The sequence below is a fragment of the Monodon monoceros genome, unplaced genomic scaffold (genome assembly GCF_005190385.1).
Source record: "Monodon monoceros isolate NGI ecotype Baffin Bay Population unplaced genomic scaffold, NGI_Narwhal_1 Super_Scaffold_11, whole genome shotgun sequence".
Lineage (NCBI taxonomy): Eukaryota > Metazoa > Chordata > Mammalia > Artiodactyla > Monodontidae > Monodon > Monodon monoceros.
Genome location: NW_021703767.1, coordinates 60,275,350 through 60,302,725, shown reverse-complemented (window position 1 = coordinate 60,302,725; position 27,376 = coordinate 60,275,350). Strand labels below are relative to the sequence as shown.

General features: G+C 44.3%; 1 protein-coding gene across 2 annotated transcripts in view; it reads left to right on the top strand.

The window, feature by feature from the left end:
• Window positions 1-695: 695 nt before the first annotated feature.
• Window positions 696-27,376, top strand: part of DRD3 (dopamine receptor D3) — a 36,109-nt gene continuing 9,428 nt past the window's right edge. Inside the window, exons 1-3 of one of the 2 annotated variants that reach the window (XM_029214927.1) lie at window positions 696-966; window positions 12,019-12,131; window positions 23,414-23,556. In XM_029214927.1, the coding sequence (XP_029070760.1) occupies window positions 697-966; window positions 12,019-12,131; window positions 23,414-23,556 (526 nt within the window). In that variant the 5' untranslated portion in view covers window position 696. The remainder of the gene's footprint in view (window positions 967-12,018; window positions 12,132-23,413; window positions 23,557-27,376) is intronic. The other variant, XM_029214928.1, reaches the window with a different exon arrangement.

Sequence of the window (27,376 nt, the reverse complement as noted above, 5' to 3'; positions counted from 1 at the left end):
ACTGAAGCTCAGAGAGGTGAAGTTACATGCCCAAGACCCCAGAGTTTGGAAGTGGTAGAGCTGGGATTCTAATCCTGCAACAGCTCCCCATCTCACTCAGAGTCCAAGCATGGTTCTTTCAATGGCCCAGCACGACCTCTCAACCTCACACCCTTCCACTCTGCCCCTGCCTCACCCAGCTCTTTCCACTGGTCTCCCTGCTGTCCCTTCCACCTGCCAGCCGCCCTGCCGCCCTGCCTTTGTACCTGCCATTCCTCCTGCTTGGCTATCAGCACAGTGGGCTTCCTCAGGTCCTCCAGTTCGTGACTCAACTGTCACCACCTCCACGAGGGCTTCCTGCTTACCTAAGTACTCACACACACACCATCCTCACCCTGTCCTCACCCCCTTCCCTACTTTTTTGTTCTCCAAAATACATGTCATCATCGAACATACCACATCTTGGATTTATCTTGTTTATTACTGTCTTCTCTGGAATGGAGGCTTCATGAGGGCAGGGATTTTTTTCTATTTTTTTCATTGCTGTATATCCAGGGCTTAGAATAGTGCCCAGCATATAGAAAGTGCTCACCAAAATATGTATCGAATCAAAAAATGTACCCAAAGCAGCCAAGCTCCAAAGAGTCTGACTTGACCGACATTGTTTTCTATCTCCTCTCAGTAAACGTGTCGGGGTCCCTCCTCTCCCTCCGGGCTATGGCGCCTCTCAGCCAGCTGGGGGGCCACATCAACACCACGTGTGCGGCAGAGAACTCCACCGGGGCCAGCCGGGCCCGCCCACATGCCTACTACGCCCTCTCCTACTGCGTGCTCATCCTGGCCATCATCTTTGGAAATGGTCTGGTGTGTGTGGCTGTGCTGAAGGAACGGGCCCTGCAGACCACCACCAACTATCTGGTGGTGAGCCTGGCCGTGGCAGACCTGCTGGTGGCCACCTTGGTGATGCCCTGGGTGGTGTACCTGGAGGTGAGTAGGTCGCAAGTGCAAGCTGCCCATGTGACCGTGCTTGTCTTTGTCTTCCGTGAGCTCCTGGCATCTAGGGTCAGAATGCTCCCTGCCATGATCCAGGGTCTAGGGAGGGAAGGACAGCTCCTGCCATTCTCCCTTTCATGAGGGACCGGAAGGTCCTGAGAGCACCATTATTCCAGCATCACTTGCCCACGTCAGAACCAGGGAGCTGGGAATGATTCTCTCCCCAGGCCTCCAGCATCCAGGTGACTGGACTTGAGTGATGGGACTTGTCCTAGAAATGCACCAGGCTTACTCTCTGTGCCAGTCATGTTGCAAAGATACGGGGGGTGGGGTGGGAGAAGTCCAGTGGCCATCCTCATCAGTGTTTCAATGTATATAGGGGTGGTGATGTGCAGGAGGCATGTAGGGGCAGAGGAATTAATTTTTAAAAAAACAATTTTCTTTTTTAACTGAATGAGAGGAAAAGAGAGCAGGAACAGTCTGCAGATAGATCAGACTTCTGATGGTTCAGTTGCCCTTGGACTCAGCATTTTCCTCCTGGGTACCAGCTCTCCGCAGACTCCGCTTCCAAAGGAAAAGACCAAATTTATATTTTTGGTGCCTCCCTCACCAGTTAGATAATGCAGCAGACCCTGGAGAATTCTGCCGGAGAGAAACATTTCTTAAATTTGAAAGTATTTTCATTTGAAAGTGCAAAACAGAGTCAGGAGTTGATCAAGGCAAAACATCCATTTGCTAACAAGGAAATCAGGGTGCCTACACCTGTTCAAGAAACAGATATTCCTACCAGGAAAACATGCAATTACTAAAGAGTTTTTTTTAAACCCTTAATATCCTATTAATATTTCTCCTCTGCACTGTGTATCATTCTAAAAAGGTATCCAATGAAGGCTCAAAATGATGCCACGATTAAGAGAAATTAAAATTCATCAAATTAATATCTCAGTTAATATTAATAGTGAAGATGACAGTTAATTAAGTATGACATATCACAGGAGAACAAAAACCTCGAACATAGACTGCTTAGACGAGTAACCATATTAAAGAATGACTGGGAACTAAAATTAGACTTATGATCTCAATGGGGAGACATTAAGGAAAGAAATCAAGGAGATAGAAAAGGAAAGGAAAAGAATAAAAACAACTAGGCTGATTGGGATAGATTTAAAGCCTAAGGGAATACTCAGAGAAAAAAATATGCATTAATTTTTCCCAGTTAGGATTATCTTGATGTCAAAGGGTCTTGTAATTATCTTGACCTTTCTGTCAACCCAATTAGGCCGAGACATCCTTGAAGTCAGAAGCTATGTCTTTGTTCTTTTTTTCCCTGTAGTCCAAACATACTACCTGGCACATAATATGTACTAAATAAATATTTGATGTATGAATGATTAAATGAATCTGGTCTGCAATGTATGCATTAGATGGGCCATTCCTGCTTATACCATCTGTAGCTACATCTATTGTTACAATGAACTATTTACTTTTATTTTATTTTTTAATAATGACACTGAGAAGGAGTTAGAAGTATATGATATTTCTGTTCAAGAGTGAGGCAGACTTTAGGTGCTACAACCCAGTGTGGATGGATTAGTCAATGATTCAGAACATCACCACACCCTCCTCAAAAGTGTTTCTGTCCATCCCTATACATTACAAGGATTCTTATGTCTGCCAGAAGGATGAATGTCGGAAAGAAAGGCAGGAAGAGAACCTTCACTCTGATAAGCATTTTAATTGCCTCTGACATAAAACCAGGCTTTTGGTGTCTGTGCACTCGGGGCACTCATTTGCTGTCCATTTGTGATTGCTTCCAGGACTCTGAATGGATTATATTGGAAAACCTCTGTAGATACGGGTATAGGAGATGGACATTGTGACCTTCTCACGCTAGATACCCCTGGCATCCCCTTCTAGCCACACCTGCCAGTATGGGTGGTACGCCCACTCTACTGCTGAGCATAGAGGAGCAACTGAGCAACAGAGGGCTAGCATGAAATCTTGCCAAAGGCCTTAGTGGACTCTCCGCAAGTTGTATCTATGGGTTTTCCCGTGTGAGAAGAGCTCTGCTGGAGCTCTTGTTTTCCCTCATTAAAACCAAGATGCCCTCTGTCCGACAGGTTATTTATAACAGGTAGGTGTTCAGTAATCAAGAGTACGGTCACATAAGTTTAAAATCATACAAAAAAGATGTGGGAGAGCAGAGACATCTCTCCACTGGGAAATGGGCTTTGTGACCTCTTTTTGGTCCTACCCACTTGCTTCAAGGCTCTAGTAATTGCAGCTTAGTATCTCTACGTCACTTTCCCCAACAGTCAACTAAGGGTCTGTCTCAATAAAAGACAGAATATGACGTTAGGTAGCCATCATTAACAGACAACCAGTTAAGATAATAGAAGGCTCTATTCCAAAGGATCAGGTCTCCCTATCCCACCCCAGTCTGTATATTTCCCTTAGTCTTAAATGCCTGCCTGCTTTCTGTGGACCTCAGAAGTAGACTGGGTGCTTTAACGAGAGAAAAGAGCACTTTGAGCTCTTAAAGTGATTGTGAATACATAAATTCACATGTCTCAGAGAAGAGCAAAAAGTGTTACTCTCACTAACTTGTCCTAATGATGAGTAGCTGGTCTAGTAATTAGAAGATCATACCAAAGAGCTCCCTTGAAAAGAGGAAAGGATGCAGTGTTGACCACAGAGACTGTTGGAGGTTTGAGGGCCCCCAGGAGGACAGAACAAACATAAGAACACCATGAGGGGGCCAAATTAGCTGTCAAATTCCCAGCTTCCCACGCTTTGATTTGAATGTATCCATCTTGTTTGAAGGGAATATTCGCTCACATTGGCCAGACCCCTTCCTTCAGAGGAAAACTGGCTCATCATGACAGACACCAGTATATATGAGTTATGAATGTTTTGACTGTAAATATTGGAAAATTTGACTCACTGTGGCTTAAACAAATAGGAGTTACTTTTCTCACATAAACAGAATTCTGGAGGAAGGAGTTCTGTTGGTATTGGTTCAGCTGCTCCAGGTGTCATCAAGGACCAGACTCCCATTCTTTCTGTTCATCATCCTTGGCAAACTCACTTCCTCATGCTACTCACAACAGGGCTGCCATAGCCCCAAGCATCATGGCCATACTCAAAAATAGGATGTGTGGGGACAGCAGAAAAAGAAAAAGTAAATAAAAGCCCTTTCCCTGGAGTGGCTTGAAGCATCTCCCTAAGGAACGTCATTTGTCTAATTGGCTACACCTGGAACATAATGTCACTTTTAGATGCAAGGGAGGATAGAAAAGGAAAAGTGAAAATGTGGGTTTTATTAAGAAAGAGGATGTGGGGGTGATGTAGGCAATAAAATGTCATATAACTTTGTGCTTCTTCTGGAATTCACTGGGATGAATGTTATTCTGATGCAAGGTTGTGCTATGAGAAAGACTCAGAATTGGGAGTCAGAAGGCGTGGAGTTAAATGAATAAAATGAAAGTGACAACTACACTTTCCCTACCTCACAAGGTTGATTTAGGCTCAACTGTCATCAACCGAAAAAAATGTTTCAATAACTAAAAAGTGTGATCTATAAATATCTCAGTTTAGACAATTTTATTGTTAAGTAAAAGAAACCTTAACTCCGATTGACTTAAACAATGAACAGAATGCATTGGCTCTCATACCAACAAGTTTAAAAGTCCTGTGGTAGGGTGGGCTGCAGGCACAATTTGAACAGGGCTCCAGTTCCATTTCTCTACAGTTCTCTCAGCTCTGTCTTCTTCCATATACTGACCTTATCCACAGGCAAAGGGTAAGCTATAGACCTCACATGTGTGCACCACACCATTCACAGCAAAAGAGAAAATCCATGTCCCAGAATTTCTAGTAGAAGTGTCAAGATGTACTTCGATTGGACTGGCTTATGGCACACGATTTTCTCTGAACTAATCACTGAATAGAATTGTCAGTTTAGCATAGGTTATGTGTACCTTCCATAGAACACATCAACTGCTCAGGAATCTCAGGGATTCCCAGTGGAATCCAAGGACTATTGGAAAGAGGAAAGAAGATAGTCAGCAAGTATGCACCACAGTGGCCTTCGCTGGTACCATTCTCATCATGAAGGTACACAGAAGACTGGGCCTGGACAATATATTAAAAGGGACTAGCGGGGGCCCGTCACTGACTTTCTTCAGTTTCCTCAGTCCTCAGGCCTAGCAGAGAAGTTGAGGACAAGAGCCATGCAGGTGACCTCAGAGTAAATTATATTCCAGAGGGCCCTGGCCTGGCCATCTCTGTAATTGTTTGCAGCATTTTCATGAAAACTCTTTTCTGTTCTGTACCAAAGAGTTCTATCTCAGATTCCCTCTCAAGTTTTTAATTTCCTGATCTAGAAGCTGCAGTCTGTTTGGAACTCCCTCTCTAAGCACCAACATTCCATTTTGTTCCACTCGGTTAAGCACCTTTTGTGATGTTTAATACACTTGTATCAGGGCAGAAAGGCAACGTAAGCAACCAGGGGGACATTTAGAATACTAAAGTCAGAGTACTTGGGTCCCAGTGTGGACTGGAGAAAAGATTTGAGGGTTAGGGAATATAGACAAGCAAAAAAGTGCCAAGTGGGCTCAGGCAGGGAAACTCGCCATAGAGAGCCTGATCGAAGGTCAGAGAGTGCTGTTTTGGGAGACAGGTGCCTTTGGACTCGTAATGATATTGATTATTAAAAGTAAAGACTTTTTTAAGAAGAATTTTACCATTGTTCAAAAAACCCCAGATGATAGCAATTTAAAAGCTCCCTACTGGAAAACAAAAGCAGGGGGTTCTCACAGTCTCTTCACCAAAGTCTAGATTTTTCTGGAAGTCATAGACTGTGAAAGCTGGAAGGGCTTGGAGTGTATTTCTGCCGTCATTTCTAAAGTATGATCCAACCTCAAGAAATTTCTGGCCACATTCCAGTGACCGGGATTCTCTGTGGGCATGGGCCTCAGGGTCTGCACTTTAAAAGAGCTCCTCCATGACTCTCATGAACCTAAACTTTGAGCTAAACCTTTATGACGGGGAGCTGCTTGTTCAAAATACAGACTGATGGGTGTACCCCAGATCTACCAAACCGGAATTTCTAGGGGTGGTCCTGAACGTCTATAGCAACTGTAACAAACCCTTAGTCCCAGGCGCATTCCCACCCCAGCTGATTTGTGCAGCCAGCTGGCCATCTGCTACAAACTGACAGGTAGGAACCACTAATCTGTAAAAAAACCATTTCGCAGATGAGGAAATCGGGATTCAGAGAAGTGAAAAATCCTTATTTAGTACCCTATTTTGTCCCACAGCAATCCCCTCCTGCAAAAAAAAAAAGGAGGAAGGAAGGAAGGAAGGAAGGAAGGAGGGAGGGAGGGAGGGAGGAAGAAAAAAAAGGATTTCAAATGTGGCAAACAAAAATGGAATGAAGAGGCTAATTAGAGAAGTAATTCCATCTTTTCTCCTTGGATATCTCCCACAAACAACTAAAAATCCATCCCTTAGGGCAGGAGTTCTTAACCTGGGGAGTCCATCAACTTGGATATAAATAAAATTACTTCTTTATTTGCACTAAACCGAAATTAAGCACTTCCTTCAATTATGAATGTCAGCATCAACCCACAGCAGAAGGAATCCTTAGCGTCCCCGGTGGAAATCACAGATATTTATATTTCCACATCGCATTACAGTTTTGCAGACCCCTAATACCATTTACACTCATCAGTGCTTCGAAACTACTAGGGCTTGTCATTTAGTGCATTCTTAAAGAATCACATATTTTTTAAAAAAAAACTTTGGTAACTATATTTTGATATAATCACTATCCTTTGTGATCCACTGTATTTTATTTCACGCATTTAAAAACGTTCTTCTGAGAAGGAACTATGAGGCCAAAGGCATCCAAGGGATAAAGAAGGCTTAAGGAGCTCTAGGGACAACCATTTCTTTCTTTCTTTCTTTCTTTTTTGTGGTACGTGGGCCTCTCACTGCTGTGGCCTCTCCCGTTGAGGAGCACAGGCTCCGGATGCGCAGGCTCAGCTGGCTCAGGGGCCCAGCCGCTCCACTGCACGTGGGATCCTCCCAGACCGGGGCACGAACCCATGTCCCCTGCATCGGCAGGCAGACTCTCAACCACTGCGCCACCAGGGAAGCCCTCTTTCTTTTTTAATATATATATTTTTAAATTTTACTAAAGTACAGTTGATTTACAATGTTGTGTTCATTTCTGCTGTACAGCAAAGTGACTCAGATATATAGATATAGATATAGATATATCTATATCTATATCTATATATCTATTCTTTAGGGACAAAGTCATGCCCCCACACCCCCTAGAGCCAGCATTTCCCAACCCTTCCAGGCAGCAAAAATCACTGGAGGGACATTATTCTGAGTAGGGCCTAAGAATCATTTTAACAAGAGCCTCAGGTGATTTGGGAAATGCTGCCTTAGGCTGTGTCTGTTGAAAATCAATAGCCAGCTTCAGTACCTGAAGACACTCTTGCTTCTCCCACCTTCTGTATTGCCAAAGGGAGTTAGTTACATTCATTAGCAAGTGAGAGTAACACCATCTGGCTGCTGTTTAATTCCAAAGTGAGTTTTATTCATTAAAATTTAGGAAGAAGGTAGAATCATGTTTCTAAAAAGCCTTAAATCAATCAGATTTTTTTTTTTTTTTTGCTTTGCTTTGCTTCTCCTTTAATTTCAAAAATCACTTTACCTTGCATGTTCTCCCAACACTGTAGTACTCATCTCACTGTCGGCACTTATCATACTGTATCATAGTTGTTTTCTTAGCATCCATCTCCTGGGCCCTCAGTTCGTCCCTTCCCATTCACACATGACTCCCCCTAACACACAGATACTATATTTTGAGGCCCTGGGAACAAAAACAGGTTTAATTCATTTCAGTACACCCACCCCAGCAAGGTATCAGCCCTATAATGGGCCCTCAGTGAACACCGGCTATGTGGGTGGGTAGACGGACCAATGCCAACTCTTCTCCCTCCTATGATATGAGAATGGAGTTAAACTGTACACTTCCCAGAAGCAGCGTGTCAGGGTGCTGACCTCTGAGAGGCAAAACAGAGTAATGCTTGATATTAAGGGTTTGAAATTCCAGCTACTTTTTTTTTTTTTTTTTTTTGCTGTACATGGGCCTCTCACTGTTGTGGCCTCTCCCGTTGCGGAGCACAGGCTCCGGACGTGCAGGCTCAGCGACCATGGCTCACGGGCCCAGCCGCTCCGCGGCATGTGGGATCTTCCCGGACAGGGGCACGAACCCGTGTCCCCTGCATCGGCAGGTGGACTCTCAACCACTGCGCCACCAGGGAAGCCCCCAGCTACTTTTACTAGCTATATGTCCTTAGGCAAATTATTCAACCCCTCTCAGACTCCATTTCTTTATCTATAAATTGGAAAGAACATTTACCTCATTTGGTTGCTGTAATAGTTACTTAGCATGTTCTTGGCCCTTTCAACTCTTTATTGATCTTTCACTATTATTTACTTGGCATGGAGGACTTAAGTGTTTCCATTACACATCCCACCAATTAGGGAAAACCAAGTGATGGCACCTTAGCGGGGAATTACTTAAATTAGTTAATCAGGTTGTTTTCTTCTTGACACTTAGCTGAGATCAAGGAGTGAATGGGGATTTTGCTGGCAGAGTTGGAGACAGGATGAGAGGAGAGCCAGAATGGGGTGGCACAGTGGGGGCCTGGAAGCCAGAGGGCAGCTTGAGGGCTTTGGTCCTTAGGGGCTCAAGAAACCAGGGACCAAAGAAATCTGCCAGGTACATACTTTCACTAGGCCCCAAAGTCAGTAGCCCCCACTGTTTTGCGCTGTTTTTCTACAACCCTGGGACACAAGCAATCAGAAGGAGGTGTCTCATTCCCTAGAAGGGGGTTGATGCGGTCTGTCACACAAAAATCCTTGATGGCACAAGGTTTTCTCCTTCTCCCTTGTGGCCACCCACTTCCATCCCTTTCCAACAGCTGCCCCTTCCTCGCCTGACACCCCCATACAGCAGGTGTGTAACAACCTACATTCCAGTGCCCCACCTGCCTCTATAGCCATGCCTCTCTGGGCAAGGTACTGAACCTCCCCAAGCTTTAGTTTCTTTCTCTGCAATGAAGATAACAATAGTCCTCTCTCACAGGACCATGATCAGCAATAGAGGCCATGTATGTAAAGTTCAGACATCGGTAATTATTAGTATTAACACAGATTATGTCAGAGACCATTCCTTCTGTCAGAATATACTTGCAGGCTGGGCATTGCTCTAGGAGCCTGGATGCAGCAGCAAACAAGTAAGAGTCCCTGCTCCTATCAGGTTGACTAAGTTGCAGTCATTTAATCTCCTATCAAATAAGTGTATAATTTGTCTTCAAAAAGCTTTAAGAGCATATACAGTTTTTAAAAATTCAGGTATCAAGTTATCAGAATCAATGTTTCGAAGTTAGAGAACTTTCTGGAATGGGTCATATGGGTTGGTGACACACATAGATTGAGTTCTCAATAAATGTTAGCTTGTATTAATGATATTAGGATCTCATGATGATCTCTAGGTACTTTATTTAAGAATGGCTTGCTTCTCCAGTTCTCTTCAAGAAGATCTTTTTTAAAAACCTCTTAAAACACGTAACAGGGCTTCCCTGGTGGTGCAATGGTTAAGAATCTGCCTGCCGATGCAGGGGACACAGGTTTGAGCCCTGGGCTGGTAAGATCCCACATGCCGCAGAGCAACTAAGCCCGTGCGCCACAACTACTGAGCCTGTGCTCTAGAGCCCGTAAGCCACGACAACTGAAGCCCGCACGCCTAGAGCCTGTGCTCCAGAGCAAGAGAAGCCACTGCAATGAGAAGCCCACACACTCACAACGAAGAGTAGCCTCTGCTCACCGCAACTAGAGAAAGCCCAAGCGCAGCAATGAAGACCCAACACAGACAAAAATAAATAAATTTTTTAAAAAAATTTAAAGTACATAACATACCCTCCTCCAATGAACTAAGTATTAGGAGTTTCACAGTACTTGTTTTATGAATGAATGAATGGACAAATGAGCAAACAAATAAATGAACAAACAGGACATCCAGCAAGCCTGCAGTTTTCTATTGTTCTAATGATCCTCTCTCACCTACACTGTCCCCCAACATATGTACACAAACAGGCACTCACAATTTTTCAAAAAAAAAAAAAAAGTGGTTTTCCCCAATTTAAGACGTAAATTGTATAGTAAACATATGTTAAAAGAGATTTAGTATACAAATTTCACCTTTTGCAAGAAGCTTTTACAGCATACAACTGTCCTATGGATTGAGCAAAACCATCTTCTATTATCCTGGTTCCTCTCATTGTGTTATGACTATACATGTCCCTTTAAAAAAGTTTTCATTCTCAGAATTCCTTTAAAATTCATATTAAGCTTTTATTTACATAGAGTCAAATGGTTGGACTAAAAGAGAGAAAGTAAATCCACAACTAAATGAACAAAAATGATGACTTCAACCCTAGTTTGAACTTTTCATTGTTGCTTTTAAACAAAATATTTTCGGTCAGAGTTTCTCATAGTAGAGCTTGGAAATGACCAAATATAGGGAAAAGATCAAATGCTGAAAAGGAAATAAATCTAAGGGGAAAGAAATTAGTAGGGAAGGGGAAAGACAGAGAGCCTTTCAGGAATTTGCATTAGTGCCATAAAACAATGATGTATAGTCAAGTGGCCTGGTGATATAACCAGCATCTTGGATGAGAAAAATTAGACAGAGGGCCAACAGCATCTTCATGCACTATTTTTTGTAGCTTTTTTCCTTGAGAACCTACTTCAGAGGCTACTGTACCTATGTTTCACTCCCTTTTCTCTTGAATAGCCATTGGGCCTGCCCAGCAGAGATAACATGAACACCCAGCTATAGCCTGGGGTACAAAGCTTCACAGGTTTCCCCTTGAGAACCATGGTGCCCAAGAATGGCAGCCCCAAGGGCAGGAAGCTGACAAATGCACAAAAGCCTCGGGGCCCCAAGAGTGGCATTTGTGGATGAAAGTGATAATCTCCCTAGCATATCTCTCTGGCTCAATTAGGTAATGTAAAAAAATTTTTGAAGAAAATAGAAATGTGCTAGAATATAACTTAAATTACCTAAATTCCTGACTTACTTATAAGTGTTACTCGGAGGAGTTATGGAGCTTGGAACACATGTGTAAATGCGTGAGGTCAGAACCATCCTCAGTGATTCCGTGAATAGTAAAGAGGATCTGGGCCCCTTTCCAATGCCCTGGACACACCTTCCCCCTGACCTCTTGGTGAGTGGGACCATGGTGATGAAGGCAGGCACACCAGCACGGATTTATTTTACATAGGCTCTTATAGATGTTGTTAAAGCTTCAAAACCGGAAGCCAGATAGATTTTCATTTTGGAGGTAAGTTTGATGAAAAATGTGTTCTCAGTTTATTTCCTGGTATATGGTGAGCTCTCCACTGGGCGGAGGGCTTCAGAGACGCAGTTTTGGCGCGGTGCACACATCTGGCAGTCACCCAAGTTCTTTTACTCCCAGCTGTGCATCTATGGGCGTATCACTTAACCACGATGACCTTTAGTTGCCTCCTGAGTTTGAACCAGATGAGCAATTCACAGACCCTGGTGTGATGGGAGACAGGGCGATTTATTTTTTTAAAAACCAAGATTCATGGGCCCCAAATCCAGAGACTGTGACTCAGGAGGTCTAAGGAAGGGTTCAGAAATCTACATCTTTAATGAGCACCCCGCTGTGGACCACACTTTGAGAAATGCTGGACTAATTGATTTGGAAGATCCCTTCCAGCACTAACATTCTATGGATTTGTCCTTTCTTGGGCGACCAGTCTTGGGCAGCCTGACAGTCCCTCGATGCCTACCTACCCTTGGTAATGATGTTGTACCAACAGGGTGGGCATGTCTGCGTCTGTGCAGGGCAGCCTAGGGAAGGTGGTAGAGTCGAGTGGGTTGCTGTCTCTTCGCTGGGGGGAAACACTAACATCCTTGTCTCTGACACCCAGGTGACAGGCGGAGTCTGGAATTTCAGCCGAGTTTGCTGTGATGTTTTTGTCACTCTGGATGTCATGATGTGTACAGCCAGCATCCTGAACCTCTGTGCCATCAGCATCGACAGGTAAGGCTGGGCTTCCCTTCCAGACTTAGGAGAGAGGTGGCCTAGGTCAGGTGGTGGGGGAAACCACCTAGGGAAGCTGCTCTTGCTATATTCAAGGCACAGGCTTTGCATCTGATGGCACTGGGGTCACTGCCATGTACAACTTAACTCTGGGACATTTTCTTTTCTTTTTCTTTTAAGCGATGGTTTGTAGGTGAGAGGAAACTCCTGTGACAGGAGAGAAATAACTATCCTATAAGCTTTCCTTTCCCCCAGAGGATTCTGGTTTTGCTTTTCCACCACCCTTGGGGCTTTTGTGATTCCTAATTTTTTGTGGGGAGAAAAGGTGAGGGGGACAAAGAGGTGAGATGAGCTGACACATTTAGGAGAGACTGTTCCTGTTGTTATTGTGTTTTGGTAAAGGGAGGGAGATAGAGCAGGGGCAAAAGACAGAGAGGGGAGAGAAAAGCTTGGGAGCTTGGGAGTACCTGTGAGGAGGGAGAGAGGAGTGGAGAATGGTAATTTTAGAAAATGTGGCTGTGCCCTATTTATTTATTTCCTTCATAGAGTTTAAGAAAAACAAGTAAAGAACAATGTTTTTTAGAATTGCCTTTTGGTTGTTGGAGTGGATTTCTGTGATTTTGACTAGAGCCTTTGTGTGTTCCACCAGAGTAACATCATTCTCTATCCCTAAGAGTGTACCGCCTCGGCTCTGGGGACCTCTGTTCCTCTCTTCCCCTCTCTTTCAGTTTCCTCTCCTCTTTCCCTTTCCTCTCCCTGAGTCTTATATCTGCCATGGCTCCCTTTCCTCTCCCTGAGTCTTATATCTGCCATGGCTCCAAGGACATCTGCCATGGCTTTCCAAGGACACTGAGCGCCCTGGGGAAAGGAAGTCGCTTTCGAGCTTATGGCCCCTGTTGCCAGTCAAGAGCCTCCAATCTAGGGCTTCCCTGGTGGCGCAGTGGTTGAGAGTCCACCTGCCGATGCAGGGGACACGGGTTCGTGCCCCGGTCCGGGAAGATCCCACATGCCGCTGAGTGGCTGGGCCCATGAGCCATGGCCGCTGAGCCTGTGCGTCCGGAGCCTGTGCGTCCGGAGCCTGTGCTCCGCAGCGGGAGAGGCCACGGCAGTGAGAGGCCCGCGTACGGCAAAAAAAAAAAAAAAAAAAGTCTCCAATCTTCCCTTCTCCAAGTCCCCGTCCACCTCTTCTTTTCCTACAGTCTCTCCCAGGAATATTATCCATCCACTCCATAGCTCCAACAGGTGACCCCAAATAAAATCTGCCATCTACTGTGAATTTAGCACATCGTGCTAAGGCACGACAAAGCCTTAACTCGTTTCCTCTTCACAACAACTCTCAGGTACTATTACTATCTTCATTTCCAGCTTCTTAGACTAATTAAGGAATTTGCACAGTCACACAGCTGAGAAGAAGCAGTGCCAGGATTTGAATTCATGTCTATCTGACTCCAAGTTAACAATCTTAGGCTTTGTGCTAAGGCTCCTCAAATCTCCAGCCTCACCCCTAATTTCTCCCCTGATATCCAGACCACATTACTTCCTGGATATACCACTGGCTCCTACAAGGCAAAATGTTAAAAACCAAACCATCAAACCATCACAGCACCAAACCATCTTGACTTGATGATCTCTTACTGACAACATCATTCTTCTGAAAACTTGGATTTTGTTCGATTCCTTTCTCTTCATCTTCCACATCTAAGCAATCAACGCTTACAGACTCTATTTCTGAAATGCTTTCTAAATGTGACCCATCTTTCCCTTCTTACCTCACCTGCTTATTTGGGGCTCCTATGACCTCCCACCTAGACTTCTGCCACAGCCTCCTAATTGGCCCTTCAACCACTCTCAGAATTATTCCCCCAGAAGTAAAGCCCGAATGTCTATTGCCCTACTCAAAACCCTTCAGTGTCTCCCTGGCCTGTGGAATAAAAACTGAAGTTACCTTCACAGCCTAAGATTCAAAGTTTTCCACAATATGGCCTCACGTTAGTTTTTCAATCTCATCTCTTTCTGGGTTGCCCTCTAGCCCTCTCATGCTCCAAGGCCGATCACACTGGCCCCCTTTTCTGTGAAGCCCTTCCAAATGTCTACAGCTTAATTCAGTCACCCCTGTACTCTCACAGTGCTTCCTCTGTAACCATTTGTGGCATCTCCAGGCTCCCTTTGCAGGAGTCCTAATACACGTCCTCCTCACGTCCCCAAGCGTGACATTCACGTGACCCACTGTGGTGCCCTCTGTATCAACAGCCCTAAACTTCATTGCATGTGTATAACCAAAGAATGGGCATGAAAACCCTATCCTCTAGTGATACTGCAAACCCAACCAGACAACTCGGTGGGCTTTGACTTTTATCATTTGCTTGGCTATCACTTGACTTTTATTACTTGATTGGCTAGCCTGAGAAGGAAAATTAAAGAACGTGTCCATAATGCTGAAACTAATACCATTAAAGAATGTGTTAAAAATAAAGGGATACAATTGCATAACTGTAAATATACCCAAAAAATCCACATTGATTTGTATACTTAGATGAATTGTGTGGTATGCAAATTATATCTTGATAAAGCTGTTAAAAAGTGAAGGGATAGTTAGTGATTTTATAATATGTTTAGCTCTCTGAGAACAGAATTCCTCCAATAACATCTAAGTTTTTTGTGTGATTTCCAGACATTTAGTACATGTTTTAGTACATGCTCTCAGATATATATCATTTACAGAAGTAATAGACTGCATCTGGTTTGCTATATCATCACCTCCACCACCCCAAACTATTATATCATCCTAGTTCCTCATTACCTGTGAATCTCCCTGCTGTGCCTATTACAGAGCTTTGAACAAGGAATATTAAACAGGGAATTTCCCTGGAGATCCAGTGGTTAAGGCTCCGCGCTTTCACTGCTGAGGGCACAGGTTCAGTCCCTGGCAAGGGAACTAAGATTCCGCAAGCCACCTGGTGCGGCCAAAAAAAAAAAAGGGAATATTAACTGAATCCTGAATCCGGTGGTCCCTGCCTGAGGGTAGCCAATGCTTATACCACAAATATGCACCTTCAGAAAGGACATGAGAGAGTAGGATCAGATCAGCCTTGGAGGAGGGAGGGAAGAACTGTATAAGGAGAGCTTCTAGAAGAGGCTCTGGGACAGCCCCCCCCCAGCCTTCCAGTTCCGACCCTACCCTCTACCATCTTGGAAAGTGTGCCCATACACTCCACCCACACACATTCTCACACATGCCGCTGGCAGGTGAGGCTGTGCAGGCTGTGCACTGGAGTGTGGGAACTGAATTCAGCCAAGGGCTTCATTGCCAAGCCTTGAGTAAACCAAGAGAGGGTGCCCTTTACCAGGCAGGAAAGGGTATCTTTTTGTAACTTGCACAAAAGCACCGTTTTGTTGGCAGCGGTCATGCTTAATACACGCTTCTACTTGCACCACCTAGTAGATACAACCAACAAGAACAAACCTTGAACTGGCTTCTGTCCCATACAGGGGGAACCCCCAGAATGCATACCGTTCACCTACCTGCAACCTGAGGAACAAGTCCTGCCTTAGACCGCAAAGGACAAAGATGCACCCCTCTTGGCCTGTAGGTCTATATGAACCAATCCTCACCAAACTTCAAAATGGAGCCTCCTTTCTCTTCTAGGACTGAAAATAGGCCTTGGAAAAGCCGTCTCCATTATCCTTCACAGCAGTTTGCAGTACACAGCATTAAATTCTGTTCATGGGATGCCAAATAGTTGGTCAATTCATTAAAAATGCAGTCATTCATGCAGACCTTTGGTCTTCACACAATGCTAGTCACCCGTCTGACAAACTTGACCAAATGGATTCAGCATTTTTTGGTCATGAAGCCCTGATCTGTAATAACAGGGTGGTAAGAGATAGGAAAGAAAAGGAAATGATAAAAGGGTTTTTGAAAGCAAGTAATGCCATTGTCATTAGATTCGTAGGCATAGCTCTGGATGTTGGGATTAATGCCGCCTTTTCTTTTGTAAAAAGCAGAGTGGGTGAGCACAACCCCCTAACCCGCCCTTGGCTCCTTGCCTCCCAGTAGGCCAGCCCCCTCCCGCCACATCCTGGGTCAGAACTAACTCGGGGAGAGGGCTGAGAAAGTGTCAAAGGAGCAGGACAAGATCCGAGCAAGCGGTGAGAATTCGAGTCCTCCGCAAGGAGCCCAGGAATAATGCAACCAAATTCATTCACCAGGGAGTTCTTTAAGTGGCTCTCAAACGGCACCCATCACATAGGCAAGCCTCCGCGTCTCTGCAGCGAGCACAATAGGTACCAGATGAGTCACCGGCACCTTGGATTTTTAGTTTGCATCTAAATAAGCACTTTATGTTTGCAAAGGGCTTTCCAGTCATTTGCAAAAAGCTTTCTCCTTCAACCATTCCGTGAGGGGAGTCCACGGAACTAAAGATTTATTGAGCCCCCTGTCTGACCAAATAAAAGGTGGTGAAAAGCAGCCCTCACAGAGCTCGGGGGCTCATTAAACCCAGGCGGGGAGTTAGACTCAGGTCCTCCCACCCAGCCCAGCCTCCTTCCTCCCCCACTGCCGCTTCCCCGGGACGCACCTTCCTCTTTTCACACACACACACACACACACACACACACACACACACACACACCTCCCACTTGGGGACAGGGCCCCAGGCAGAGGTCGAATTCTGTGAGGATCCTGAAACCTTCAGCAGAGTGACAAGCCCACGGACCCCCGTCACAGAATTGGGAGTCGTAAGGGGCGTTAGAGTTTAACTCATTTGTGCAGAAATGAGTTAAACTAAATGCCCCCACGGGGACCCGTAGCCTCTTAGGTCTGAAACTAGAACCTGAGTCTCCCAACTCCCACACCACCGGTCTGTCTGGCCCCTTCATTGGTGGAGGCGGGGATGGGACACCGAGGGAGGGGCCTCTGGCCATGCCGGCACCCAGTTTTCTAGGTGCTATTTCCTGGGACTAAACCAGTCACATTTCCTTTGTCTTCAATGCCCTGGCTACCTCTGTGCCAATCCTAACTTGAGTGAATCTAAAGGCAACAGCGGTAGAAATAGCTACCATTTCTTTAGCATGTACTACGTGCCGGGCACCAAGAGCTTGTCATTATCGCTAACCCTCACGACATCCCAGCAAGGTAGGTGTATTACCCGCACTCTCCCGGTAAGGATTCTTAAGACTAGACTGTGTGGGTAACCTTGCCCAGACTACACAGCTGGTAGGTGCAGGAGAGGGGGTTCAGCCAGCCTCTTTCTACTCCAGCTCACTGCCTTTCTCAGAGGCTTAGCCTACTCTGGGCCCCTAGCTCTGGGTCACACTGCATGGCTGGAAATCCTGGCTCTTTCACTTAATAGCAAGGTGAACTTGAGCAAGTCAGTTAACCTCACTGGGCCTCAGTTCCCTGACCTGTTTAGGGGAGATCAGAGCAAAAGCGTTGTTATGAAGAGTAAATGAGTTAATGTTTGTAAAGGACTTCGAACAGTTGCCTGGCACCTAGAAAGTGCGGTATACTTGTTTGTTTGAGAAATAAATAAATTTAATGTTCCCTGATAATCAGGAATAAGGGGCAGACACCCCTAAACTCACTGATACGAACAATCACAGATCCCTTGGGCTAGCACAATAATAATGACAATAATAATAATACTATTTTTTGAATGCTTAAGATGGACCGGGCATTGTGCTAAAAAACTTCCCAGAGATCATCGCATTCAATACGCATAACAGCTCTATCAGGCGGACTCATTATCCCCCTTGTGCGATGAGGAAACTGGGTCTCAAAGAAGTCACATCTGTGGTCCAGGTCACGAGGTTCAGCGGCAGGCCAAGCGGGATTCAGACGCTAATCAGTCTGTTTCCAACGTCCATTGACTTACCCACTGAGCACACCGCCAGCGTTCCGGCCACGCCAGAAAAGACCCAAAAAGCTAGGAGCTCAAAGGGAGGCGGCTGGCCAGGTAGCGATTGGGCAGCACGCGCAGCGCGCGCTCACGCTCTGACCGAAGACCCGGAAGAGCCGGGTGAGCGCATCGGGCCCACGCCCAGCCCTGCCCTGACCTGCGGTCGGTCATCTGCGATCGATTCGGGAGGAGATCAGAGGCTGAGCAGTCTGCTTGAGTTGGAATTCAGGGTCCCTGCAGGGCTGCAGGAACCAGGGGGGGCCGAGCTTTCCCTCCCCGCCTCCCCACTGGGGGCCTGGAGAACCCCCAGGTGAGCCGTGAACTTCTCACCCCGCCGCGCTGGCTGGGTTCTTGCTGCATTCTGGTGCCCTCCGATGGCCAATGCCGGAACAGCCTCTGTGTTTCAGCCCCGATGGCAAGCTTCCTGGCGTTTTTCACCCTAGAAACAAATTTGGCGCGCGGGTGGGGGGGGGTCTCATTTATTCTAAAAGTTTAATCATGTTTTAAAACTAAGAAGAAAAAATATATAAATGTAACAGTGGTAAACGTAGTCTCATCTCTCACTTCTTACCCAAGTTAACAAGAGTTTTGACACAGAAATTTTCCCTAATGCAGACTTTCTCCAACTTGTCTAATCTTGTAAGATGCACTTGCTTGTTAAAAATACAAACTTCTGGAGTGGAACAAGTATCCAAGGGTGTGGCCTTGGAATATGTGTTTTAACAGGACCCCCGGAAATTAATACAATCAAGCTAATTGATGGGGAAACTCAGTTCTGGGTAGCCGCGATGCTCTCAAAGTACAAACCACCTTTCAGTGCCACGTTTCCTGAGGAAGCCCTTGTTCCCCGTAAGGCCTCAGAGACTTGCAGTGCCCTTGGCAGGGAGCAGGGCACCCAGGAGAGACCTGGCCTCGGAGACTGGTACCACCAGCTGTGGGAACTTGATTTCATCATGTAACCTCTCTATGTCCTTGATTCCTCCTTTATAAAATGGAGCCAATGCTCCCTACACTTACTGACTCATTGAATTAATGGGAGTCTCCAAGAAGTTGCTGAATATTAAAGCGGATCTAGGAAAGTGTGCAACATTCAGTGGTGGGCTTGGAGTCAGCTTGTAATGGCTAGTGGGAACTGATTGGCAAAATTTTAGTTTTTTGAGCCGGTTATTAAACCATTGGTGTAACTTGAAGTGGACAATGGTGGGAGTATTTGTACCACAGAAATTGACAAATGGTATAAATTAGGGCTTTTTTTCACCTGCAGAGCCAGTTGTTAGGCATTTAGCAGCACACTACCAAATTATGGAATGGTCAGGTTCTTTTACATCCAAGGTCATTATGTAAATGAAGGCCAACAGGTCTGGACAGGAAGAAGTGTGCCATACCTTTCCTTCCTGACCCTCATCAGCTCTTTGGCCAGGACAGTTGCGGGGCTTCAGGCTCAGCCTCTCCTCTACGGTGCCTCAGGGATCACAGCTAAGGGCCAGACCCTGGTTGACATATTTGACGTGAAGCCCCAGCTCACTGCCCCAGCAGAGTCGGAAGTCCTGAGAGAGTGAGAGGCCTGGAGGAGTGCCAGGTGCTGCTTGCCCTGCTCCTTTATCGCCAAGTTAGGGATTCAAGGGAGGATCTATAGTGTATGTGCATCAGGAGAAGGGAACTGGGTTGTCATGGGCCTTCCTTGAGGCTGATGGTGGGATCGTAATTTGACCTTATTAAATAAGGACTCTATTTCTCCCTCTTGACAAAGAAGCCACCTCTGTCACATGTTAGGGTGCCAAGGCCAAGTTCTGCAGAGTCTGCCTCCATGTGAGCCCTCAGAGCTGACTCTCAGGCTGCTCTTTGGGGATACAAATGTTAACACGTGAACTCTAAGGCCAGATGCATATAAGGCAGATGAGTCAGGTGGCTGGCACATATAGGAGGAGCATCAGGGAGCACTACCCCACCCCCTCCAGCCCAGGGTCTGTCCTTCCCTTCCTCAGCCCCAAGCCTTGAGGTGCACAAGAGGAGCTAAGGGGGTTCCTGCTCTGCATCTGGCCTCCAGGTTCCCTGGACACTGACGAGACAATGAAAAATTGAGCATATGTACTATTTACAATTGCCAAGATATGGAAGCAACCTAAATGTCCATCAACAGATGAATGAATAAAGAAGATGTGGTATATATACACAATGGAATAATACTCAGTCATAAAAAAAGAATGAAATAATGCCATTTGCAGCAACATGGATGGACCTAGAGATTATCATACTAAGTGAAGTTAGACAGAGAGAGACAAATATCATATATCACTTATATGTGGAATCTAAAAAAAATGATACAGATGAACTTACTTACAAAACAGAAACAGACTCACAAACATAGAAAAATACTTATGCTTACCAAAGGGGAAAGGTGGACAGGACAGATAAATTAGGAATTTGGGAGTAACATATACATACTACTATATATAAAATAGATAAAGCAAGGACCTACTGTATAGCACAAGAACTATACTCAATATTTTGTAATAACCTATATGGGAAAAGAATCTGAAAAAGAATGTATATATAACTGATTCACTTTGCTGTATACCTGAAACTAACACATTGTAAATCAACTATACTTCAATAATAAATAAATAAATAAATACAAATTGAGCATATGTAGACCCAGCTATATATATTAGATCCCTTGAGCTGGGCTAGGATTAGAATTGTCCTCTTATGAGGAAGGAGGCCTTCAGAGTCCATGAGGCAGTCAACAGCTTCTTACTACTTGCTTTGTACAAGGACCTATATGGAATACCAAGGCTATAAGATGATTTGAGCCATTAAGTAACTTAAATCCTATGGGGTCTATCTCTCTCCAGCCATGAGGCAAGTCCAATAATGCAGGCAGAAGGGCAAAGTGATTGATTGGCATAGGAGTGCTATGCATTCAGAGTTAGAGGTCTCTGTAGGATAGAAGGACTGGGAAGGTTACTGGAGAGCTGATCTGGGATTAAAGGAGAGAAAAAATGAGCTACCCAGGGAAGGAAAAGGGATAATGGATTGAACAAAGACTGTTGAAGATAACCCGTCACTAGGCCAGTATGGCTGCAGTTATATGTTAAGTGTCAGGGTCCAACGGAAGGTCAGGTTGGCTGGGCAAGTTGGGGTCATGTTGAGGAAGGCTAAGTATTGACGTTGTATTTGTTTTCTGTAGCTGTGTAACAAATTATCACAAATGTAGTGACTTTATATCCACTTTTAATCTCACAGGTCAAAAAGTCTGTGCACCATGTAGGTAGGTTCTCTGCTAAAGGTCTCACAAAGCTGAAAATGAGGTGTAGGCTGACATGTGTTTTCGTCTTCCAAACTTATTCAGGTAGTCAGTAGAATTCAGTTCCTTGCAGTTATAAGATTGAGGTTCCCACTTTCTTGGTGGTTGTCAACCAGGGGCTGTTCTCAGCTCACATAGGCCTTTTGCTGTTCCTTGCCAAATGATCTTTTCCCAAATATGGCAGTTTGCCCCTTGCAGGCCAGGAAGATAATTTCTCATGCTTTGAATCTCTCTGAATTAAGGAAGGGCTCAGTCCCTTTCAAGGGCTCACCTTGATAATTATCAGGCTCACCCAATATAATCTCCTTTTTGATTTACTCAGTCTGTTGATTTGTAATCTAATCACAGGATTTCTACTAGTTCTACAGTGCATAAATCTTGGGGGCCATCTTAGAATTATGCCTATTTTAGACAGTTTTCATCTGAGTCGGGGGGAACATGGGGTGGGGTGGACATGATGAAATCTAGTTGGGGACTTAGCCATAGGAGACCAGCCAGGAGGCTGTGGCCATCACAGAGAAAAAGTGGTAGAAAAGAAATGCATGGATAATGGGGGAGATACCATAATGGGTAAATTTACAGGACCTGCTGTCCTTCTGCCTAAAATGTTCTTCTCCTACCTTCCCTCATGACTGGCTCCCTCTCACCCCACTCATTTTCCTACCCACTTATGTCATTTGCCCCTTCTTTACATCCTCCACTATCCTTAAACACATCACCCAGCTTACTTCCTTCGTGATACTCATTTTATATTAGCGTTTTTTTCATCTATCTACTCCACTCAACTCCCAGCTCAGTAAGGACAGAGACAATGTCCCATTTGCACATCTCTGTATTTCCAGAATAAGACCTGGTATATAGTGAGAACTCAATAAATATTGAATGAATGAAAGGCTAAATGAATGGGTGAGCAAATGATATGGAAGGGCCAAAGAAGAGTCAAAAAGCCTGAGCGTTGGGTGTGGATGTCTGGAAGAAAGGCAGGAAGTGGAAGCAGATTAAGAGATGTAGGGAAATAGGAAGATATATTTCAGATAATTTGAGTTTGGGACAACCATGGAGCAATCGTGCAGGTAAGTCCAATAAGCAGCTGTAAATGTATGTGTGGATATACCACAGAAAAGACAACAATATCCAACAAGAATAAGAAACTGTGCTTTGACCATGTAAAAGCATGTGCTGTAGAGCGAATGTTTGTGCCCCCCCCCAAAACTCATATGTTAAAATCCTAACTGCCAATGTGATGGTATAGGAGGTGGGACCTTTGGGTGGTGATTAGGGCTCCACCCTCATGCATGGGATTAGTGCCCTTATAAAAGAGACTCCAGAGAGCTCCCCTCAGCCCTCCCACCGTGTGAGAACACAACAAGAAGACTGCCGTCTACAAGCCAAGAAGTGGGTTTTCACCAGGCACGAAATCTGCCAGCATATTGATGCTGGACTTCCCAGCCTCCTGAACTGTGAAATATAAATATTTATTGTTTAAGTCACCCAGTGTATGGTATTTTTGATATAGCAGCCCAAGCAGATTAAGACAGCATGAAAACTTGATTTTAAAATAAGCCTTCATTGGATATTACTCATCTCTATTTACAAAGTCTCTGCTACTTGGAATAGTTGTCACTACGAGGGTTAGAATTAATGTTAGGATACAGGCAGGGCTAAACATCCTCTTTGGGCACAGTTCCATCATGATCTGAAAAACTGTGGGAGAACGTAAAGGCACACAAACCAGCATCTAGAGTCTTCAAGGTTAAGGGTGTGTGAATATAAGGCTGGGATATGCTGGGCCGTCAACCAGCACTGGTAAGAAGCTCTCCGGCAACCCAGTGTTGCTATGCTATGCTTTTTATTCTTTCTCCCTTTCTCTGCTCACCTCTCTCAATGAGTACTTCATCTATCTTGTCTCAGCCTTTCTGCTATGTTCGCTCAAATACCCCTTTCTCTCTAAGTTTCTCCAACCAAATTATTTTTCTCCTGCCACAAGTATCAACCTGAGTATTTCTCTAGTAACCTCTTTCAACTTGTCTTTAGAACCTTTCTCATCATGTCTGTCCTCTCTCCCCTCCCTTTCACAGGTACACTGCAGTGGTCATGCCAGTTCACTACCAACATGGCACAGGACAGAGCTCCTGTCGGCGCGTGACCCTCATGATCACGGCTGTCTGGGTGCTGGCCTTTGCTGTGTCTTGCCCTCTCCTCTTTGGCTTCAACACCACAGGTAACAATGAAGGCCCCACTTCCAATAGCGGTGTGATTCACAGCACATCTGAATGGTTGTGAGTGGTGCTCTGACCCCTGGTCAATGTAATCAAACGAGGATGCTAGACTGCAAAGCGTTGGCCTTTACTGATTACAAATAAAATAGAAAACAAAACCTCTTCAATTAATGGCACAGGAATAATGTTCTGCCCCAATTAATGAAAAGTCTGCTTACTCCTATTTTGAAAGAAAAGCCATTGTATTCATTTGAAGAAATGTGCCAGTTAAAAAACTATGCTATATGAATAATTCAGGTGAAGTTTACTAACGAAAAGATGGTAATTCGTAATGGATTTACAATGCAAAATAACATATCATGAAAGCCCTGGAGTAGGGTATACAGTTCTTTTTATTCAATAAAAATCATTTCTGGTGTTTGGGAACTAGGATGAATTCCTAAATTACTGGAGGATGTATTTCATATTTTTTAATATACAAAAATTTTGGCCATGGTGCTTGGCACATGGTACATCTTCTATTGGATGGATGGATGGATGGATGGATGGATGGGTGGACGGACAAATGGATGAACAATGTGTATAGCTGAGTTGTCTGGGATTTTAGATATGACACCAATCCAAACTGACACCTCACAGTGCCTTCAGTGTCTGTTCCATGACCATCTTTCAGCCTCAAGAATTTCATGTGTTGAGTGGAAACTATTAGCACATATAGTATAGTTACAGGTATTGAAAATAAACAGAGTGTTCACTAAGAGAGAACTGATTGACTCATGTTCTAGTGTTCATCTGGATTTCTTATTTTCTCCATTTGAATTGATTCATTCAACTCCTACTATGTTCCGGGTTCATGAATTGCTGGTATATATGTACAAGTCACGTAGCTGTGTACTTATGTGTATACAGATATATTATATGTAACACATTACATATAAATACAGGCAAATCTTAACTTATATATAGTCTTCAAAGAGTCATTTGCTGGTCAATTATTTAGAAGTCAAAATACATTTAGGAAGACAGAGGCTCTGGAGTCAGAAAAATCTAGATTCAAACTCCAGTTCGGCTGCTTAACAGCTGTGTCTGCTTGAACAAGCTACTTAACTTTTCTAAGTTAAGCTTCCTTGTTGATAAATTTGGGATAACAATATAGCACAGGAGAAACTTGAACAAAATCAAGTATGTGGACTAGGTCTATGTATTTAGTTAGGAAGTTTTCAATATTTATTTTTATATATGGCCTCCTACAAGTAAGTCCAGCAACTTCATCTCTAAAATTGTATGTTAGGTTGAACTCTTTATAATAGATGACATATTACTGCATGTGTCATATGTCTTTACTTATTACTGTTCAGGGTTGTAATCAAACCATGCGTATCTTTATATGTGATTCAGGGTGAATTTTGACTCCCTATAATTTTCATTGACTCTAGAATCTAAGCCTACATATGTTATAACTCCACTCTACCTCCTTCACAGAGTTCTTTTACAAGTAAGTGTGGATTAAATTGGGATAACATACATAGATGTGCCAAACACATATCACCTGCTCAAGGTTAGACTTGTTTCTCTGCTGCATTAGAGGTTAAGTAGCCAAGTTATCCAACAAAGATGTGCCTGGTTAACTCAGGGTGTTCCTAAAATATGTTGTTATTGTCTTTGCGTTACTCTTTAATGCTTCCCATTATCAGTCACCAATGTCACGTTATAAACACAAACATGCGTGTGCACGCACATGCACCAAGGCGACATTCTCTAACACGACTGTAGAAGCTGACTCTGGCGCTCAAATACCATTTCAATGAGTCTAAATGTGCTTTGGGGGTTAGTCCGATAACTAAGCCACCTTCTATATCCATGTTTCTATGAGAAAATGCCTTCTAAGTTGGAATTTGTAGTATGGGCCACTTCCTACCACTGCTAGACCAAGGCAGTCCTTAACCCGGCCAGCAGCAAAGCCCCACCAACTTTTGCTGGGCCGAGTGATTCCTCTTCCTCATTCTTAGAGGCTGGCAGGGGCGGTCTTTCTCATGTGCACGCGCGGGCACACACACACACACACACACACACACACACACACACACACACACCTGGTAACACTTAGTCAAAATCTGACATTAGACAGAGTTCCCAGTTAAAGTCAACATATAAAGTGAAGAAGAATGAGGACCTAATGCAGTGTTGTTGCCACCAGTGAGATCATTATTGTTTCAGAAACAAAACTCAGAAAAATCTTTCCAAAAGGATTTTCAAATATAGAATTGAGAAGGCAAAAAAGGCTCATGACTTACCACGTATAGACTCACTTCTTTCTCATCTCTCTCTCTCTCTGTCTCTTACTTATAAATTTATTAATTAGGCTACAGTAGGCTCTCCATGTATTCATGTATTGTGCTCAAGTGACAGGTCCATTGTAAAAGCCCAGTAGATACTAGCTAGTGTTATTGTTGTTATTATTATTATGTATTAGAAAAGTTCCTGTGCCTCAAAATTTAACTATGCCCCTGCTCCAAGGGATATCTAAACAGTGGTAGTCCTTGCTCTGCTCTCAGGGAATTCGTAAGCAGGACTCAAGGCAGAGAAGCCCCACTGGCCTTCTCTGCCTCAGTCTGACCTTCACAGCAAAGATTCATTATCTTGATAGATGTGGGTTCCTCCAGCACCTCTTACAGCTCTAAGGAATTTCCCAAGTTCATTCAAAAGCCCAATATAAATGACTTCTCTTGGCCATTTTTTTCTGCTCCTCCTGTGAGAAGGAGAAAAGGGCAGGATACTGCCAACAACACCTGATATTGGCAGTGGCCGGACTTTCATGAGGTGCAACACAAAACAGAGCTTTCTGGCAGGGCTCTTCTTTTAAGGAAATGGGCTGCCACGTGGGACTCTGAATTGTCAGAGAATGTAACGTAGAGGAAAGTTGAACTTCAGGTTCTTCTATCTTGGAATTGCTCTTATTGCCCGAAAAAGAGTGACATGCATGTCTGGATGCACACATAAAGCAGGATCTTGGGTCACAGAGAGTTCCAGGACTGTGCGGCCTGGCTGACCCGTGTTGCCCCAGGTCCCAGCAGAGACCCAGCAGTCAGGAGCCAAATATCACATCACCAACAGCCCCTGATAGCAGCAGAGGATGGAGTGTTAGTACTAGAGGAAACCTGAAAGATCCCTGACCCTTTTATTTTACAGATAAGAAAAATAACTAGTATTTAAATTTCGGTTAAATCAGATAGCTATTGGGTTATTAAAAATTCCAGAATGGATAAGCAATAGCTGGTGACCAGGGTTTAAGAAACTTTCAAGGGCAGAAGAACTTAAAGTTGAGAAAGTCCTACCAACTGACTTAATTTTCCTCTGAAACAAAGAAATGGAGGAGGGCTATTTAGATTTTAGCAATAGAACGCCTCACCTGGCTTTCAGAACCCTGCATCTGGGGGTAGGGGGACTTGGTTGAGAAGCACAAAGAGAATACTAGGCTCATCCTCGATCAAATTCATTAAGATCTCCTGTCTTTGGAAACAAATTGAGGACAAATCCTTCAATGAGCTAGAAGTTCATGAATCTCTCAACTCAACTTGCTTTTGACTTTGCCATTCACATGACTGTGGGACTCAAGTTCCCAGGCTAGCCCACGAAAGACATTTAGTGTATCACCGAGCACAGCGCCTTGAATACAGCGGGTGCTCTGTAAACTTGTGTTGAATGAGTCAGTGGATGAGTCCTCATCATCATTCTTTCCTCCTTAGCTGTTGAGATTAGTTGGGATAAACATCCCAGTCGCGGAGGATGGGGGGTAGCCTCCTGGCCTTCCCTATTATGCTC